The following is a 17,665-nucleotide window of genomic DNA, read 5'->3' as shown; positions in this document are numbered from 1 at the left end:
GGCACCCCGAAAACTGCCTAGCAAGAGCTGCCAAGCTGAGCCCAGCCATCCCCAGAACTATGAAAAATCACAATAAAACAATTGTTTTAAGCCACTAAAATTTGGGGTGATTCCTTGCACTACTATATAAACAACCAAAATAAACCCACATCCAAACCCAAGGCTTAATGCAGAGTCCCAGAGTGCTGGACTAGAAAGAGTTGCCTTTAATCTCCTTGCCCTGGGTAGAATCTGGGCTCATGAAGAACAAGTGGAAACTTCCACGTAGACATGGTGGTCTGAACACAGGTTTTATTCTCCATTCCCTACTCAAACCCTGATAAACAGTGGTAAACAAATTTACAAGGGCAAAGTTACACATGGCTAATGAGAAGAGGTGTAACGGCAGGACAGAGATGTCAGTCAGATTTTCTGAAGATAGAAAGTAAACAGACAAGTAGTAATTGGCTTAGGTTTTTCTTTTCTCTGATCTCTTAGGCTACAGGCAAAACAAATCTGTACTATGCTATTGTAGAAAGGTTCAGAAAATTGAAATACCAGGAAACTTTGAAGGTGGAGGAGTAGGGCTAAACCCAGCTGCAAGTTTGCATCAGGAGCAAATAGGTTCCAGGTCCCCTTCTGCCTTATACCAGAGGCTACTGTCAACTGATTCAACGAAACCCATTCCTCTTTTGAGAAATGAAAATTACAGAAATTCTAGACTCAAAGGGCAGGGTTGAAGTCTCATTCTGAAAACAGGGGAATTAAATAAAAATCTATTTGCTCACTCTTCCCTTGCTATAGCAACCTTAAAGCTATGTGTTCTGGATGGCTGAGTTACAAGATAGGGTGCTACCCAACCAGTATTAGACTTTGCACCAGTAACAAATGAGTATGTACTATGTTATGCTACTGAGTTTCTGGGTTTATTTGTTACCCCAGCGTAGCACAGCCTAGCCTTACTAGCACATGAATTTAACGAATAGGAATTTGAGAACAAGAAAACATGGGAAAGGTTATCAACAGACAAACTTGTCCACAAAAAGAATGTTCTACAGAACATTTGATGTAGCAAATTTACAAAGGTCCACATCATTATGAAATTTTAGAATATTGGGGATAAGAAAAGATGAAGATCAAGTAGCCCAAATTATAGGGAAAATAAAAGAAGACTTTATGCAAAGTATGTTTATTTTTTTGTGTTTTTTTTTAACTTTTATTTATTTAAGTGTGTTTTTCCAGAACCTATCAGCTCCAAGTCACGTAGTTGTTTCAATCTAGTTGTGGAGGGTGCAGCTCACAGCGGCCCATGTGGGGATCAAACCAGCAACCTTGTTAAGAGCCCCGCGCTTTAACCAACTTAACCTACCAGCCGCCCATGGTTTTGTTTTTTACTTGTTTTACCAGAGGACTAAAAAAACGGAAATAATAGCAGCCACCTGAAATAATTTGGTAAAAATTTTCTGGAAAGCAACCTAAATCCAGGCACTGTGTTACATGTAGGACGTATAAAAAGATATGACGTGGTCTATGCCCTTAAGGGGCTCACAGCCTATCATATCAGGGAAGCCAACCATGAAAATGAGTCATGACAATACATGATTTCCAGTAAGTGTCATAAAGGAAGCAAGGAAAAAGTATAATCGTGAGAGTTCCGTTAATTTCTCAGGGTCAAAGTCCTATTCGTATTCACTAGGAAACAACTTCTATAAACTGGTGTGTTTCTCTTACGGACTTTGCTACTTGATGTTAACAAAGTAATATTGGCAGATTTCTCTTTGTTGACAGTGTGCGTAGAACTTCACTTTTAACCAGCAATAAGAAGCGATTCAGCTATCAAAATATCTTCAAGTAGGAGTGGTCTAAACTATAGACCACTTCTAATATACAAGAGGGAACACTGACAAGAAAAAGCCCACAATTAGCAGTAGTTAATTCAAGTGTTATCAGCAGAAATTCCATTGTAACTTCATTTTCACTTAATTCAGAACTCCCCGAAAAGTCTTTATTTAAACTTTCCGTGACTGGCCGTTTCCAAACGTGAATCATTTAGGCAAGTCTGAGCTAACTGGATCAGCTGGTTATGTGACAGGGAAGGATAAAAAAATGATGTTTCCTTATTCTCCAAGGTTAACAAGCTACACATTTTTCAAGTGGGGAAAAAACAAAACAAAAAAGTAAAAATCCAAAATCTAACTATTAAAACATAATTTGAAAGAACTAAAGCCTAACTTTCTGCTAACACTACCTTATGCTTATACTTACAAATTCTTCCCAGTCATCACTAGCTCTTTCCCACATTTCTTAAAGATGCAATAATATTCTTAACTTGATACAAAAGGAAAAAGCAAAATAATGATGTCAAAAGAGATAAAAAGATATGTTCAAAACTATACACCAAGTTTGTATCCGGCCGTCAATTAACATTCAGGCCTCCCAAGTTCCTACATGAGGGTTCCTTATAATACCTAAACTTAAGTATAAATAATTTAAGTTAAAACAAAAATCCTACCCAATTGCCAACTATTAACAGGGCTTTTGTTTTCTTTAGGAGAAAAGAGTTAGAGAACTTTCACTTGTCATGTTATATATCTCTGTAACATATTTTTTTCAAGTAATAAGCATATATTACTTTTGAATATGTTATATTTATGAAAAAAGAAGCGCTTCTTTACTCGTGTTTGACAGACATGGTGCTGCCCTCTCCCGACAAATCATAGAAATAGCAGGCTCCCAGAATACCCATCCAGTAGTTGTAATAATTTATATACATAAGTCATGCTGTCATCAACCCAACTTAGATTACATCAATTAACAAGAAAAAATTAAGCTATTTTGTCATATTAAAAATTTTAAAAATTAATATACACAGCATTTATTCAAAATTTGTGTCTAGATGTTCACTACTGAGAACTGGTATTTTATGTAGTTTGTTTCAATTACAGAATGAAAGGGTATAAATATAACAGTGATTCCCTGTATCAATCACTTATACTCACACTTTCAATGAACAGCATGTATAGTTATAAATTCTTTTCCTTTTCCTATCTTATGTTCATTTTGACTATGTTTATTAAAATGTAATTATATGTCTATTAAATTTTATTGTTAAAAATTTAGGCTTGTATACTTATTTTTAATTTATTTTTCTATAATTCCTGTCTCTTGTGTTTTACAAAAGTATTGGTCTGCAAAAGGTTGAAAATTTTAAATCAAGGTCCTTCACCACAGAGAGTTTAGATGATAATCTGCATTAAAATGAAATTTACTGGATGTGAGAATTATATTGTATCACAAAGGAGAATGTCCTTGTTCTTAGGGAACAGTGTTCAAGTATTTAAGAGGGAAGTAATTCTCTAATGTGTACAAGTATTTCTCAAATGGTTCAGCCAAAACAAAAATAAATACAGATATATATGGAGGTGAGAGAGGCAAAACATTAACAAGTAGTGAATCTGTACGATAGCTATATGGGTGTTCATTGTAATACTACCCTTGCAACGTCCCTGTAAGTGACATTTTTCAGAAAAGTTGGGGAGAAAATTTTTTTTAAATAATAAAAAGTTGTGCTGTACAACATTTATAAAACTCATAAGGCCAAATCCTTTTTTTCCGAGATGTATTTTCACTGGACAAAACAATTGTTGGAAAGTAGATACTATTTTTAAGAGTATCAATTTTAGGGGAAATCATACTTTTAGAGAAATTACATTTTTAATTACTGTCAAAGAAAATAAATGTGACTACCTAAAATACTATCGATTGGCACTTAATCTGTTCTCATTTAGCTCTAAATTATAGATCTGCTGTTTTCACATAATAAAATTTAAATACAGAGGAAAGAGGAAATTCTGGGCATGTAGCTCTTACCTAGAACAGCCAGGAGGTCATTAAGCTCCTACTGCTTTTCTAAATCAGTAACAAACCTCATGAATCAATTATAAAGAACAGTATTAACCCTTTTGCTGTGACGTTCATTTATATCTGAATGAGTATACCTGAAATTTTTATACATAAGAATAATGTCACTTATATACAAAACAGCTCAAATTGTTATTATTAAATGCATAAAATAGTCAAAATATCAACTTTTTGTATTTTGTGGATTTCTGACACATTTTGGAAAAAAACTTGAAATCAATTAACACAGCCAAAGAGTTCAAGTGAAGAAATAAAACAGGTAGCAAATTTCTCTCCTGGTACTTTCAATTCTTACCTGATTTCAGAGGCTTCACTGAGGTTCATACTTCACAGTCAAGGAAAATAATAAAGGGAGAAATGACTTAGTCAAAGTCACAAAGCGTGGCAATGAGTATGGGACCATATGCTTTACTCTTACATTTTCTTGTTTCTGCTCAGCCAACCACTTCATAATACCCCAAACTACATTACAATATGTGAAAGGACCTTTCTCGTGTTCCCTGATAATTCACAGAGCCACCGTTTTCCTTAAGTTCCATATATAACTACAAAATAATACGATGGGCTGGAATGAACCAGATGTCTAACACCATTTAGAAAGATGCTCATTTTTAAAACTACTTCTGAAGTTTGTGATTGTCATCTTACCTGACTTCTTCACCAGCAAAATCAAACACTTTGGTGATTTTAACTTTTTCTGTTTCTTTAGGTTTCTCTGGCTCTTCTGCTTTGCTCACCGATTTACTTGAACTCATCTCTTCAATCTCCTCTCTTTTCTATGAAAAAAAGAAATGTAATCCATTTCACGTAAGGAAAGAACCATTCAAACATGCTGTTTATGGCTATGCTTAAATGTTTCATCTCTAAACAGCTAAAGACCTACTGAAAATTTATTTGATTAAAAAGCTTATTTTTTCTACCATAGGGAATGCTTTTGCACTTACCGTGTTTCCCCGAAAATAAGACCTAGCCGGACAATCAGCTCTAATGCGTCTTTTGGAGCAAAAATTAATATAAGACCCAGTCTTATTTTACTATAAGACCCAGTGTTATATAATAAGATTAATTTTTAATCTTAGATTAATTTTTGCTCCAAAAGATGCATTAGAGCTGATTGTCCAGCTAGGTCTTATTTTCGAGGAAACACAGTAGTAGAGTTACTATCAAAGTGCTCCTATGTAGTATGACGTGTGCTGTAAGCTTCAAATCTCAGTCTGTAAATTTAAAAAAAAATCTATCTAGAGAAACATTCATCTCCTTCATCTACCAACTTACTTTAACTTGTGGACTTGGGGGCACTTTTGATTTTGGTCCCACATCATTGAGGAAGCTGGCCCACAGTTCATCCTCCTTCTTTTTCCTTGCATCCTCTGACCCAGTGCCTTTTTTCTGCTCTGCTACCGCGTCTTCCTCCTCACTGCTACTTCCTCCAGATTCCCCACTGGCATCCTCCTCTTCCTCTTCCTCTTCTTCTAACATGAGGCCACCTTGTCTTCTCTTCCTAATAACCCACAGTCACAAGAAAAAAGAAAGACAAGACAGACAGTACAAAATGATTTCAGTTATCCCTTCCTCAATTCCAAACATAATGTTGCAAACCCAAGAAAACTTAAATCTGGGGATTACTGATTAAAACACACATTGAGGGGAGTGTAAAAGAGGTACACTGAGATTTTGTGGGGGAAAAAAGAATTGAGCTCTTTAGCTTTTTCCCCAAACACTTAGAATCAAAATATAGTGTTCTGTTTTCAAAGTCAGGACCAGCTATTTTCACCAAGAAACACCCTAAATCACCTCACAGAATCAATCTGTCCGGAGAGTGTTCCCAGAACATCTCTGTCAGGTATTTTTGACTTTTTTAAAGTCATTACATTTGTAAAACATGTCTATCGAGGAGAGTTTCTTCCTAGAATTCTGGCGTTGGGGGATCCATGTTTCTTCCCACTTTCTAAAGATATGAAAGCTGGAATACAGAAAACCTCAAGGACAAAAGAACTGGGTCCAAGACTCATGAGAGTAAATTGATTCTGACTTCTAATACCTAAATACCTAAAGTGAATCTAATACCTAAAATTCTTTTTTCCCTTTTTATAAACTACAATCTGCTTTTTACTTCAGTGCCCAGGAAGCCAGAAACACCAATCAGAGAATAAAAGGCTTCTATGGAAGATTCTCTTATTTGAGTTAAACAACCTGTCAGAATTTTCATAACATTTGGTGGGAGTGTAATTCCGTAACCGGTCTACGGACAGCAATTTACTAATATTTTTACATAATTTTCTTAGTGCATATAACCCTGGATCAAACAATGCTACTTCTACAGATCTGATTTACAGACGTACTTCTACACATATACAAAGACACTACAGTCTTGTTTGTTGCAGTAAAGACGAGGAACAATCTAAATGTCTCTCATAAGGGAATCCTTAAATAAAGTCTATTCGTACAATGAAATATTATGCCATCACTGAAAAGAATAAGGTATAGCTAGATGTACTCCCATGGTATCATCCAAGATGTGAAATAATGAAAATGAGAAGCAATACATACGCAAAGCATGCTATTTTGCTTTTTGGTTTAAAAAGAGAGTAGAAATATATACTTACATGCTTGTACATGCATAGACTATCTCTGGTAACACAGTTCTGAGGCAAAGCCACAAGGGCTAGAGACAGTGTATACATTTTTGTAGTAATTGAGTTAACCACGTGTACACATTATCTATTAAATTTTTTAAAATTTAAGCTCAAAATTTTGTAAAGCTTGCCAGAGACCAAAACTGCAATTCTAAAATGTCACCAAATGTTTCCCTCAAGAGAGAAAGGTAAGATACCCTGGCAGCAAGAAATCTATCATCGGATCAATCCCAGTAATGAGGCTTGTTGTGAGCTGCTGACTTCTAAGGGCCTTGAGGGCAGCATCACCTGGCTGGCATGCTCTGGGCCTTTCTCTTCTTCCCTTTGGTTTTCTGTGTCTGCTCTGCACCATCCACTTCATCTTCCTTCACTAATTCATTTACATCATCTTCACTATACTCTCCACCTGAAATCACATAATAGGGTGGTCACACAGACAGGAATAAAGGCTTTCACATCCAGATGAGACATTTTCATTACAAAAAAGTCTAGTATTTTCCACTATTCTTCAATTAAAATACCATTTCCTTAGGGAAGTCTTCTCTGTCCCTGGAGACTAGGCTAAGTTATCAGATTCTAGTGTTCCGTGGCAGTCCGTATTTTCCTCTGTAACTCATCCCACTTGTATTTAATGTTTGCAATTTCTGCTATGCTCTACATGAGGACATGGATCCTACTTGTCTTTATAAATATTTGCTGAATGAATGAATAGAAATTCCAGTTCTGCTACTGTTCTTTTCAAAGGAAAAAACTAGTATTCCACCTCATCTTGGATATCTTTCAAAAGACAGCAAGTGATACCTTGTCTTGTCAATAAAAGGGGTTTAGAAAGAGGCCTAAAGACTTCCAGTTAGACATAGCAGAAAGAACAAACATGTCTACTCTCCATCCTCAGACACTGACATTCAGGCATCTCCAACAAAGAATTGCTGCCAAGATCCCAGTCTGACCACACTGTGGGCACCAGTCAATAAATCCTGCCCACATGGGGATTCAACTAGTTTTACTTCATATAAACTTTTACTTGAAGGGTAACATATATTAAAAAGCACACAAATCTAATGTACAGCTCAATGAAATTACGCAAAGTGAACACACATGTATAACCAGCACCCAGCTCAAGAACATTATAACCACATTCCAGAACCCCACTCATGCCCCCTTCCAATCACTAGCCATCAGCCCCAGCCCAAAGGTAACCACAGTCCTGACTTCAAATACCAGAGGTTAGTTTGTTATTCCTGAGTGGCAGCAAACATAAGCCTACAATGTGTACTCTTTTTAAGATAAATATTTTCCAGTCTGTTCATTGACATGGCATACAAATAATGTCATTTTACGTAGCAATGAGCATCTCTTTAAAGTTGAGATCTCATTCTTTGATATGATTTATCACCAAAAGGGCTCCCTGGGGGGAAAAAAAGAAAGAAAGAAACTTCAGCTAATTTCAGGTCTGAGGGAAGAAAAGCACAAGGTGAAACCAGGACATTTTGCTGTGCCAGAAAGCAAGCAAGCTATTTAAGAATATTGGGTCACATTAAACAGTCATAAGATCCATCTCGAAAGAAGTTTTAGTGACTTGAGTATTAAAAGGAATAACTGCTAGTAGATTTAAACACACTTAATCGATAAAAACCTGTGAACCCTTTATGATATCAAAAAAAAAGAAAGAAAAATTAATTTGTACAATTTTAGGCTACTATTAAAAGTATCCCCCATTTTGAAAATTGGTAATTAAGGAAAATGAATTAAACATTTATCCTGCCCCAGTTGATGAGGGAAAGCTATACTTTACAGAAGAACATCAACTAATAAATGTAAAAGAACCACAAAATTAGAAAAACACTTCTTATACTCTAATGATAGTAGTATTTAGGCTAGGATTATCCAGTAACGTTAAAGTACACACACACACACAATTTAAGTTTTAACTATTAGATAGACTGCCACACAAAATATTTTCAGGTCCAAGCGAGAAAACAATTATGTAATAGAGGGATCAGACTCTCTTCATCATGATCCACTAGTCACAACTATGGGAATCAACCAGGTCTTCTGAAACACACAAATCATGTATAATGTATTTCAGCCAAAAATGTTTTATTTGAACCCAACAAGCATTTAGACCTAACTTCTAATATATGGAAAAATCAAGGCACAAAGGAACTATCTAAACAATACCATGAAGGAGCAACCCTGGATTTGCCAGGTTCAAATACAAGTGAGACATTCTTCAGGACATACGGCCTGATCTCTTATGAACATCAATGTCATTAGAGAAAGGCTGCTATTACACAGGTTTAAGGGATGGAACAACTATATATGTGCAGTCCTGAACTGAACTGTGATTTGGACAAATAAGCTATAGCTATTTTGGGGTCAACTGGGAAAACTTGAATATGGTCTATATGCTAGATGAGTTGAAAGTTTACTGAAATGGATAAGGAGAGATTATTCACTGAAAAGAGCAGCTTACAAAGTAGCATGAAAAGTGTAATTTCAGATTGGGAAAAAATACAAACATCTATACTAGATGTAGAAAAAGATCAGAGTGAGTATTCACCAAAGGATTTAATACTGATAATCTCTGGGTGATGGGAAAGTAATGATTCTATCTTTTTCACCTTTAATTGTCCGCAGTTTCTAATTTTCTACAAAGCTTATGCACTGTTTTTATAATGATGTAAAGTTATTTTTCATCATATAAACGGGCAAGTGTTGCAGATAGTTCAGACAAGGAGATGCACATGGCTCTGGATCTAAAAAGATGCTCAATCTCATTGATAAGAAATAAGCAAATTTTAAATTAAAAAAAATCAAGATCAAATTGCATGCAGTTACTATAAGAAAAAAATAAGATGCAGAATAACATCCCTATAGACAATGAAGCACAAAATATTGTCCAAAGACTCAGAGCTTCCCTCATTTTTTTAGTCCTCCATGCTTAATTATGAGCCAAACTCAGAATCACAGAAAATCTGAGAAAGCATCTAACATCATAAAGCCCAAAACAAACAAATAGAACAAATAAAAACCACCTTGGAGGTGGTTTCCTCATTGAATGTGGCTAGCATTATTTGATACTAAAATTGGACAAGAAATTACAACATCCCTCATAAACACAGATGCAAAAAACCTCAACAAATATTAGCAAATCAAATTCAGCAATGTATAAAAAGAATATATCATGACCATGTGAGTTTCATCCCAGAAATAAAAGGCTATTCAAAATTTAAAAATCAAATCACTATACTAGTAATTTACCACATTAACAGACAAAAGAAAGAAAAACCACATACAATCAATAGATGGAGAAAAATAATTTGACAAAGACCACCCCTCAGTAAATTAAAAATAGAAGGAACTTCTTTAACCTGATAAAAGGTATCTGCAAGAGGCAGTATATGCAGACTGCCAGGGTTCAAATCCTAGCTCAGCTACGATCTAGCTAGCTGGGTGACTGTGGGGGCCTCAGTTTATTCATCTGTAAAACGCAGAGCACAACAGCACACATCTGGTAGCATTAAGTGATGGAGTTAGTCAATGTAAAGTGTTTAAAACACACACGCATGCGCATGCACGAGGCATCTGTGAAAAATCTATAGCTAACATTATACTAAATGATGAAATACTGATGTTTTCCCCTTAAAATGGGGAACATGATAAAGATGCCCACTGTCACCACTCCCATTCAACATCATACTGGAAGTCGTATAAAGTACAAGGCAAGCAAATGAAATAAAAGGCACATTTATGGGAAAAAAAGAAAAAAAATGCTTCTATTCACAGACAACATGATCTATGTTTTTTTTTTGTGGGGGGAGAATTAGGGCAGTCTTGGAACTGTTAATTCTGGTAGTACACAACTCTAAACATTTGTTGAAATTAACAGCACTGTACACTGAAAAGAGTTAATTTTACTGTATGTAAGTTAAAATTTTTTTTAAATTAAGTATTATTAATATCCATAGAGCAGTAAGATAATACACTGATGAAACAAGGTGATGCTATAAAAAAGGAACATTCAAAGAATAAAGAAGTTCTTCAAAATTAAAAATATGAAAGGAGAAAAAAACAATAGAAAAGTTGGAAGACAAAATAGACAATTTCCCGTGGCGGACTGATGGCTCAGTTGGTTAGAGCACGAGTTCTGAACAACAGGGTTGCTGGTTTGATTCCCAAATGGGCCAGTGAACTGCGCCCTCCACAACTAGATTGAAGGACAACGAGTTGGAGCTGATGGGCCCTGGAGAAACACACTGTTCCCCAATAAAAAATTAAAATAAAAAAAATAGACAATTTCCCATAAAGTGGGAAAAGGTCAAATGGTTAGAAAATAAGAGAATAAAAATTAGAGGTCAGTCCAAAAAATCTAACATAAGATTCAACTTACGAATAAGAAGGATTTCAGAAAAATTAAAAAATGGAGAAAATTCTAAAAAAATAAAATAAAAAATCCCAGAAGGCCTAGCACAATGGATGGAAACAGACTCATGCCAAGGTATGTATATTATTGTGAAATATCATATAATATCAGGAACTAATAGAACAGTCTATCAGCTTCCAGAGACAAACAGATCATAAATAAATGAGCAGAAATCAGAAACAAATTATGTTTCTTAATAGAAACACTGGAAACTAAAAACTAATGGAGCAACACCTTTCAAAATCAAATGGAAAAGTATTATAAAGCTTGGAATTATTATTACTGAACACAGAATTCTATACAGAATAAATAACAATCATGCCTGAGGGTCACATAGTTATTTTTAGATATTAAAATTCTAAAAAAAAAAAAAAAAGTTTCTACTATGCATCCTTTTTCCAGAAGTTATTTGAGGATTTATGCTGTTTGGCGGGATGCACCAAGAAAGAAAACATGGGACCCAAGAAATAGGGAATCCAACAGAGAAGGGAGATTAAGGGAGCACCCAGCATAGTGAGGAGATGGAAGATACTAAGTTTAAAACTGGGAAAATCAAGCCAAATTGGAGCAGGTCAGAAGGCAAAGATGGACTTCAAGAAAAAAGTGAAAGATTATTCAATGAATCTAAATATCTTGGAAGATAATTTAGATAATTCTGAGAGCTGTCAGCATAAGAAATGTCCAAAACTGCAGAATTTTTGTAAGAGTTTATAGTCAAACAGACAACATATGCTGGGGAGCAAGATCTCAAATGAGAATAACAACATTTTTACAATTTCCTGGATGCATTTGAAATTAAAAAGGGGACATAAGGAAGATTAAGAAAGCAAGGCAGGGATTGGATTACAGTATAGTTAACAAGATTATGTGCTCTCGAGTGCTAACCCCTTCAAGGGTATTACTTGTGATATTTCACAAGTATGCACAAGAACAATAGACAGGGCTGACTTAAAATCTTTCACTAAAGTCATAGGCCGGGGGCATGACTATCCACCACGACCTGCTCAGTTAGGAATTTATGATCAGATCACCCTGTGAGGTTACTTTCCATAGAACCCCTTTTTTCATCCCCAGTTCCCTCTTTTGGTCATAAATCAATCCCAAGGATGCACTGATGATCAACCTTTTGGTCGGATAGTGTGGTCTCACAGGCCAGGAAAGCTCATTCAAGCCTTAGTATCAACATGGTGTTGTTGACGCCTGGGGATGAGGCAATACCGTAACCACTGGATCTGAATTGAGGCTGAATTTTCTAAAAAAGGGAAGGGCAGGTACCTGGAAGGTGGTCAGGTCTTATGGCCTTCATTGAGAAAAAACACTCTGGATCATTTCTATCCTGTGAACTACCATGATCCGAGTTTTGCCTTCTGTCTCATTTCTCTGTATTTGACATCTATTATAATATTTACATAAGCCATGAAAAGATTATTAACAGTTATCTTACACATATTTAGTAATCCTAAACAATTGGACTATATAGAGAAACCCAAAGAACAAGTATAACTATTATTATGACTAATATCATAGCAGACAGGTAAGGACAATAAAACACAATGGATTCTGAGTTCAGGACCAATCCTTAGGTGTATAGGCCTTGTCGATGTCTTGGGATAGCTGTCTACCTCTGATGCCAGCAACGTCTGTCCTCGAGGAGTCTTTGATGTCCTCAGATGGGTAGATGTCCATTAGAGGTTAGGCGCCTGACAAAGTCCCTTCCAATGATGTTGGAGAGTGTCTTTTATTGGATATCCCTTCCAATAAACAAAATCTCCAGGTAGCAGGCAATGATCTTTAAAGTCTTCGTCTCCTGGGAGCTCCTTGTGAAAGGAAGTGGTTACCAACCTGGCATTTTCTTGAAGTGACTCTATCAAACCGTGGCAATAGTGTAAGACGTCTCCTTTCAATAATGTCAGCTCATAAATTCCTTCAGCTAAGTCCAGCTTAAATACATTGTGATGCATGAAGGAATGCAAAAACCAAAAAATGGGGTTTGCCAGGGAGCAGGAAAGAACCAGGCAGCCATCTTGGGCTTCCCATAGCCCCAACTATTCGTTTAACTTACTACCATTGTTTACCCATCCGATATACTCTAGTTTTTCATCACTTATTTTACAATGCTTCCTATGCAATTCCAAATCTTTTGAAGAGTTCCAAGAGCCCTTCTGGAACACCGCAGAGTCCTACATTATTGAGATTTTAACACTTAAAACATCAACGTCTAATGAAAACGAAGAAGTAAGCAATTAACATTCTTTAGCGTGGCCATTTCATAATCTCTAGAAACATTTTTCAGACATAAAAGTCGATTATTAATATGCACTTACTTCTGTAAAACCCAAGCAACATAAAGACATGTCCGTTTTACTTAAAACAATAAACTTAAACTAACTTTTATTTACTAAGGATTAATCTCAGATCACGTGAACTTGAAAAGCATTTGAGTTAGTTTCTATATTTCTGAGAATTTTAGAATACCCATTCCTTACAAGCACTTGCCTTTAAATTAATTTTAACAATACCATCCGGAGGTAGAAAATTATCTCACATTTACAACATACCTCTGTAGACATACAAAAACAGAACAGTTGGATCCAAATTTTGTTTTGGAGGCCTTTTACAATTTATATTTGTCCTTGACAAGTCAAGCTCCAAAATACTTTCCTCCTTTTAAAAAAGGACAGGCATTTTTAATACTACCAAGAATTGGGTTGTCACCTAACTGGCATCATAGATTGATCCATTTATCTAAATCCTCTTTTTAAAATCTTTGAGAGACCAATTAAATATGTTTTCCATTCTTCCTGCCTAATTTTATAGCCTGCCTTTCCTAACTGTGCATGTGAAAATTAATTTAGAAGTATCAAAGAATCCTCACCTTGGCCATCTCAGTTATAAATGGGAGGCTGACTCTGATGGGCCTTTTTCGCCTGGGAGGTAGGATTTCCCATGTTAATTTTGAGATCTGTAGAGTCAGAACAAACTTTTGGAGAAAATCAGCCTTTAAATGTATGTCTCCTGGCGAGCCAAATGTGGTGGGTACCCCATAGACCTGCTTTACTCCTTAGAGAAAATATTTCCTCGGCCAACCCCACAAAGATTCCTAGTCACCTAAGAACACCAGAGCAAGGGCCAGCAAGAGCTTACCAGGTGCCCTGAAACCACAATGCTTTCCAAAGCATGGGCCTCTCGTTCAGGGTGAACCCACCCATTCCAGGGCACCCTGCCCTTCTCCCCAGGGCTACCACACTGGACGAATGACTCCTGGTACCCATCTCTGCCACCCTGGATTTATGGATCAGAGCTATCATCACCCCATTTGGCTATTCGGATTGGAGAAGCAAGTGTCCTTTCTTTTTCGGTGCTAAAGCGAGTTCAGTCTCTCATTCAACCAGCAAAGATTTTGTTCAGATTTTAAATAAAAAGCCGAAATTAAAAGCAGCAACCCATTTTTTTTCCCTCTGGGTTATCTCAATCTTTATCTATCTTGAGGATTTTCTAAGAACAGCTCAAATAAACTCATGGCCTGCTACTTAAAGCATTGGAGGCCTGGGATTCTGAGAGAGACTCACCCAAGTCACCTGATGCGAAGGGGGGAGCTGGTGGGACACAGTGGGCCCTTGATTATACCTAGCCTGGGTCCAGGCAGGGTGGTCCTGGGTGGGCTTCTTCAGAATCCTGCCGACTACGTCAAGTAAATGTCAATATAAGAAATGTCCAAACCTGTAGAAAATTTTTATAAAGGTTTGAGCCAAACTGATGACAATGCAAGGAGCAAGGTCTCAAATGCTCTCGAGAATAACAATTTTGCAACTTCTATTATGCATTTGAAATTAAGGAGGGAACATAAGGAAGACTGAAGAAAGCAAGGCAGGGGTCAGATTACAGGATAGTTAGCAAGACTGTGTGCTGCTCTGGAGGGTTAATAACCCCTTCAAGGGTTTTTACTTGTGGTATTTCAAAGGCTTGTTAACCTAGAGGCACAAGAACAATGGATAGGGCCAGTTTAAAACCTTTCACTAAAGAAGTTGTATGCCTGGGGCCTGACTAAAGAGTTTATGATCAGATCACCCTGTGAGGTTACTTTCCATAGTACCCCTTTTTATTCAACCACAGATTTTAGGGTCTAATTTGTAAGTACATAGACTAGGCAACAACAACAAAATGACATTAAACTCCAGAAAAAACACCCCAGTCATATAACTTCTTTAGTAAAAGGCTTATCTTTGCCTTAAGCAAGCCCCAGCCATTGTTTCTGTGCATCTAGGTTAACACAATGCCGGTTCAGACTCCTCCTCCTAAAGTGGACCACCCTCAAGAGTTTAAAGCGCACAACCTTAACTATCCTGTAATCCGACCCCCGCCTTCGTGTAATTTTCTCCCACCTTCATGTAATCTTCCTTAGGTTCCCTCCTTAATCTCAAATACATAAAAGAAACTGCAAACTTATTCTCTGGAGCACTTGAGATCTTGCTCCCCAGCATGTGCCATCAGTTTAGCTCAAATAAACTCATAAAAATTCTCTACAGGTTTGCACATTTCTTATGTCAACACACTGACTACTAATCTAACCAAATTGGACACAGAAACAATGGCAGGCTGTGGAGTTGTGGAAGGCCAGAAGGTGGACGGGTATGTGTGTGTTGGGAATACGGGGAATGAAGTAAGGGGTATTAAATAAAATAAGACCTACAGTGCGTTGGTTAAGTCAACAGATAATAGAAATAACAATTTTTTTTTTTAATTTAAAAGTGGAAAAATTTTGCCACCAGGGAGGGTATACAGGAATGCATGTATGATGGGAACTGCTTTCAAAACAAGCCTTTTAGAAATATTTTACTACTTTTAAGTATGCATAATTTTGATTAAAATGAAAACTAGTTTTCAAAAGATCACTGAGAGTTCTGGTCAAGACAGTGGAGATAAATGCTGTGTTGCCTCCTCCCATGACATCAAACTTACAACTAAATTATAGAACAATCAACCTGGAGAACCACCTGAAGTCTAGCTGAACAGAAGTCTTATAACTAAGGATATAAAGAAGTCACGTGGAGACTGAAACATACTCTGCAAACCCACGTTAAAAAAAGGATTACTCTGGCCGTTAACAATTAAGACCAATGTTGGACAAGAATGGAATCAGGGAAACCAGCTGGAAGCTTTGACGAATGAATCCCAGTGAAGGATCATGGTAGCTCAGCAGCAGTGAGATTGGTGAGTGAGCGGTCAGAAAGGAATTCTCTTCTCCAGAGACACGACAGAACTTACTGATCCGTTGGACCAAAAGAGAGAGAATACCGATGATTACTAGGGGAGTTTGTTTTCTACCTGAGCGATTGTATGGGTGGATACTTTTAATACGGGAAAGTCTGGGGAAGGCACAGGATGGCGGAAGGGATAGGTTTGTTTGGGTGACAAGGTTTTTGCCCCGCTTGGTTTGAGACGCCTATACAATACAAAAGTTCTGAGAAGGGAGCAATAGGTGTATACTTTGCAAAGAGGCAAAAGGCAACAAGTGAACTTTCTAACAACCAGTGAACTTTCTAATCCCTACTGAGGGCAAAAAGTGGACGACGATCTATCTTGGACGTGAGGCTACATAGCTAGCAATTCCCTCAGGATGGAAGGTCTGACAATAATTGCCAACACTCGGAGTGCCTTCCAGGCGATTTCAGCATTGGTGTGGTTAGGGGACCACCGACCAACGCCAACAGAAGTAGGGCCACGTTCACGCGCCGGTTGCAGCGCTCTGGGAGGGGGCAGCGGCTGCGCGAGATGTCCCGGTTCACAGGTCTTGGGCAGGGAGGCGAGGGGGCGGAGACGCTCCAGACCCGCGCCACAGGGCCACCAGGGCCAGTGGGCCCACGCACGCCGAGCCAAGAGCGCCTCACGTGGGGCGCGGGGCGGGGCAAGCCGCCTCTCGCCTCAGGCGGAATCGCTTACCGGAAGGCACGTAGTCCTCGTCCTCCTCCGAGGTGGAGAAGTCTTCGGAGTCGAATTCCTCCATGTCGCTGCCACGCAGGGCGGACCAAGCCACAGAACCGGAGTAGCTGCCCCCAACGGCAAAGCCCTGGGGAGAGACCATAAAGATGTACTGGGGGCGGTGGCGGCTGGGGCGGGTCTCCACAGCGTATGCACACGCGCAGAGAGTGTTACGTGACGGGAACGCGACCCTTCTGGGCCAGTGCCTGGGCCTACGGCTACTGTGGCGGTTGGCCGCGCACCGTGCTGAAGCAGTGCATGCCGGGACTTGTAGTCTTCGGAGCTACCTAGCCTCTAATTTAGTAACCGTGCTTAAAAAAAATTGCGTCTCTACCCATTCAGGGGTTGGTATTTTCGAATTCGCTTACATGCTAAAATTTATTGTAACCCCAAAATCAATATTCGCGGTGCTTTTTGGGGTTATTCGTGGACATGCGCAGAGAGAAAATTTCAAGTCAACCCGCAGTGCGTTTTACCAGATGAGATTGAACAAGGCAGACAATCAGCTTTTTTGCTTCAATTCTTAGGCTGTGTGTAAGAGTACTTTTCGCTATCTAGTGCCACATGTTTTGCATCTTTGTGCTTTTTATAGCGATTTTGCGGTTTAATATGGCCCCCAAGCGTAGTGCTGAAGTGCTGTCTAGTGTTTCTAAGCACAAGAAGGCTGTGATGTGCCTTATGGAGAAAACGCCTGTGTTAGGTAAGCTTCGTTCACGCATGAGTT

General features: G+C 37.9%; 1 protein-coding gene across 1 annotated transcript in view; it reads right to left on the bottom strand.

Annotated features, from left to right (window-relative positions):
- Positions 1–17,180, bottom strand: part of CFDP1 (chromatin remodeling protein CFDP1) — a 102,218-nt gene extending 85,038 nt beyond the window's left edge. Inside the window, exons 1-4 of the mRNA XM_019710688.3 lie at positions 16,903–17,180; positions 6,825–6,942; positions 5,176–5,401; positions 4,549–4,676 (exon numbers count right to left, since the gene is read on the bottom strand). Coding sequence (XP_019566247.2) covers positions 4,549–4,676; positions 5,176–5,401; positions 6,825–6,942; positions 16,903–17,044 — 614 coding nt within the window. The 5' untranslated portion in view covers positions 17,045–17,180. The remainder of the gene's footprint in view (positions 1–4,548; positions 4,677–5,175; positions 5,402–6,824; positions 6,943–16,902) is intronic.
- Between the last annotated feature and the right edge of the window lie 485 nt (positions 17,181–17,665).

This window comes from Rhinolophus sinicus, chromosome 8, assembly GCF_057876585.1.
Source record: "Rhinolophus sinicus isolate RSI-liver-muscle chromosome 8, RSI-T2T, whole genome shotgun sequence".
In the NCBI taxonomy this organism is placed as follows: Eukaryota; Metazoa; Chordata; class Mammalia; order Chiroptera; family Rhinolophidae; genus Rhinolophus; species Rhinolophus sinicus.
This window is presented reverse-complemented; position numbering and strand designations above follow the sequence as displayed.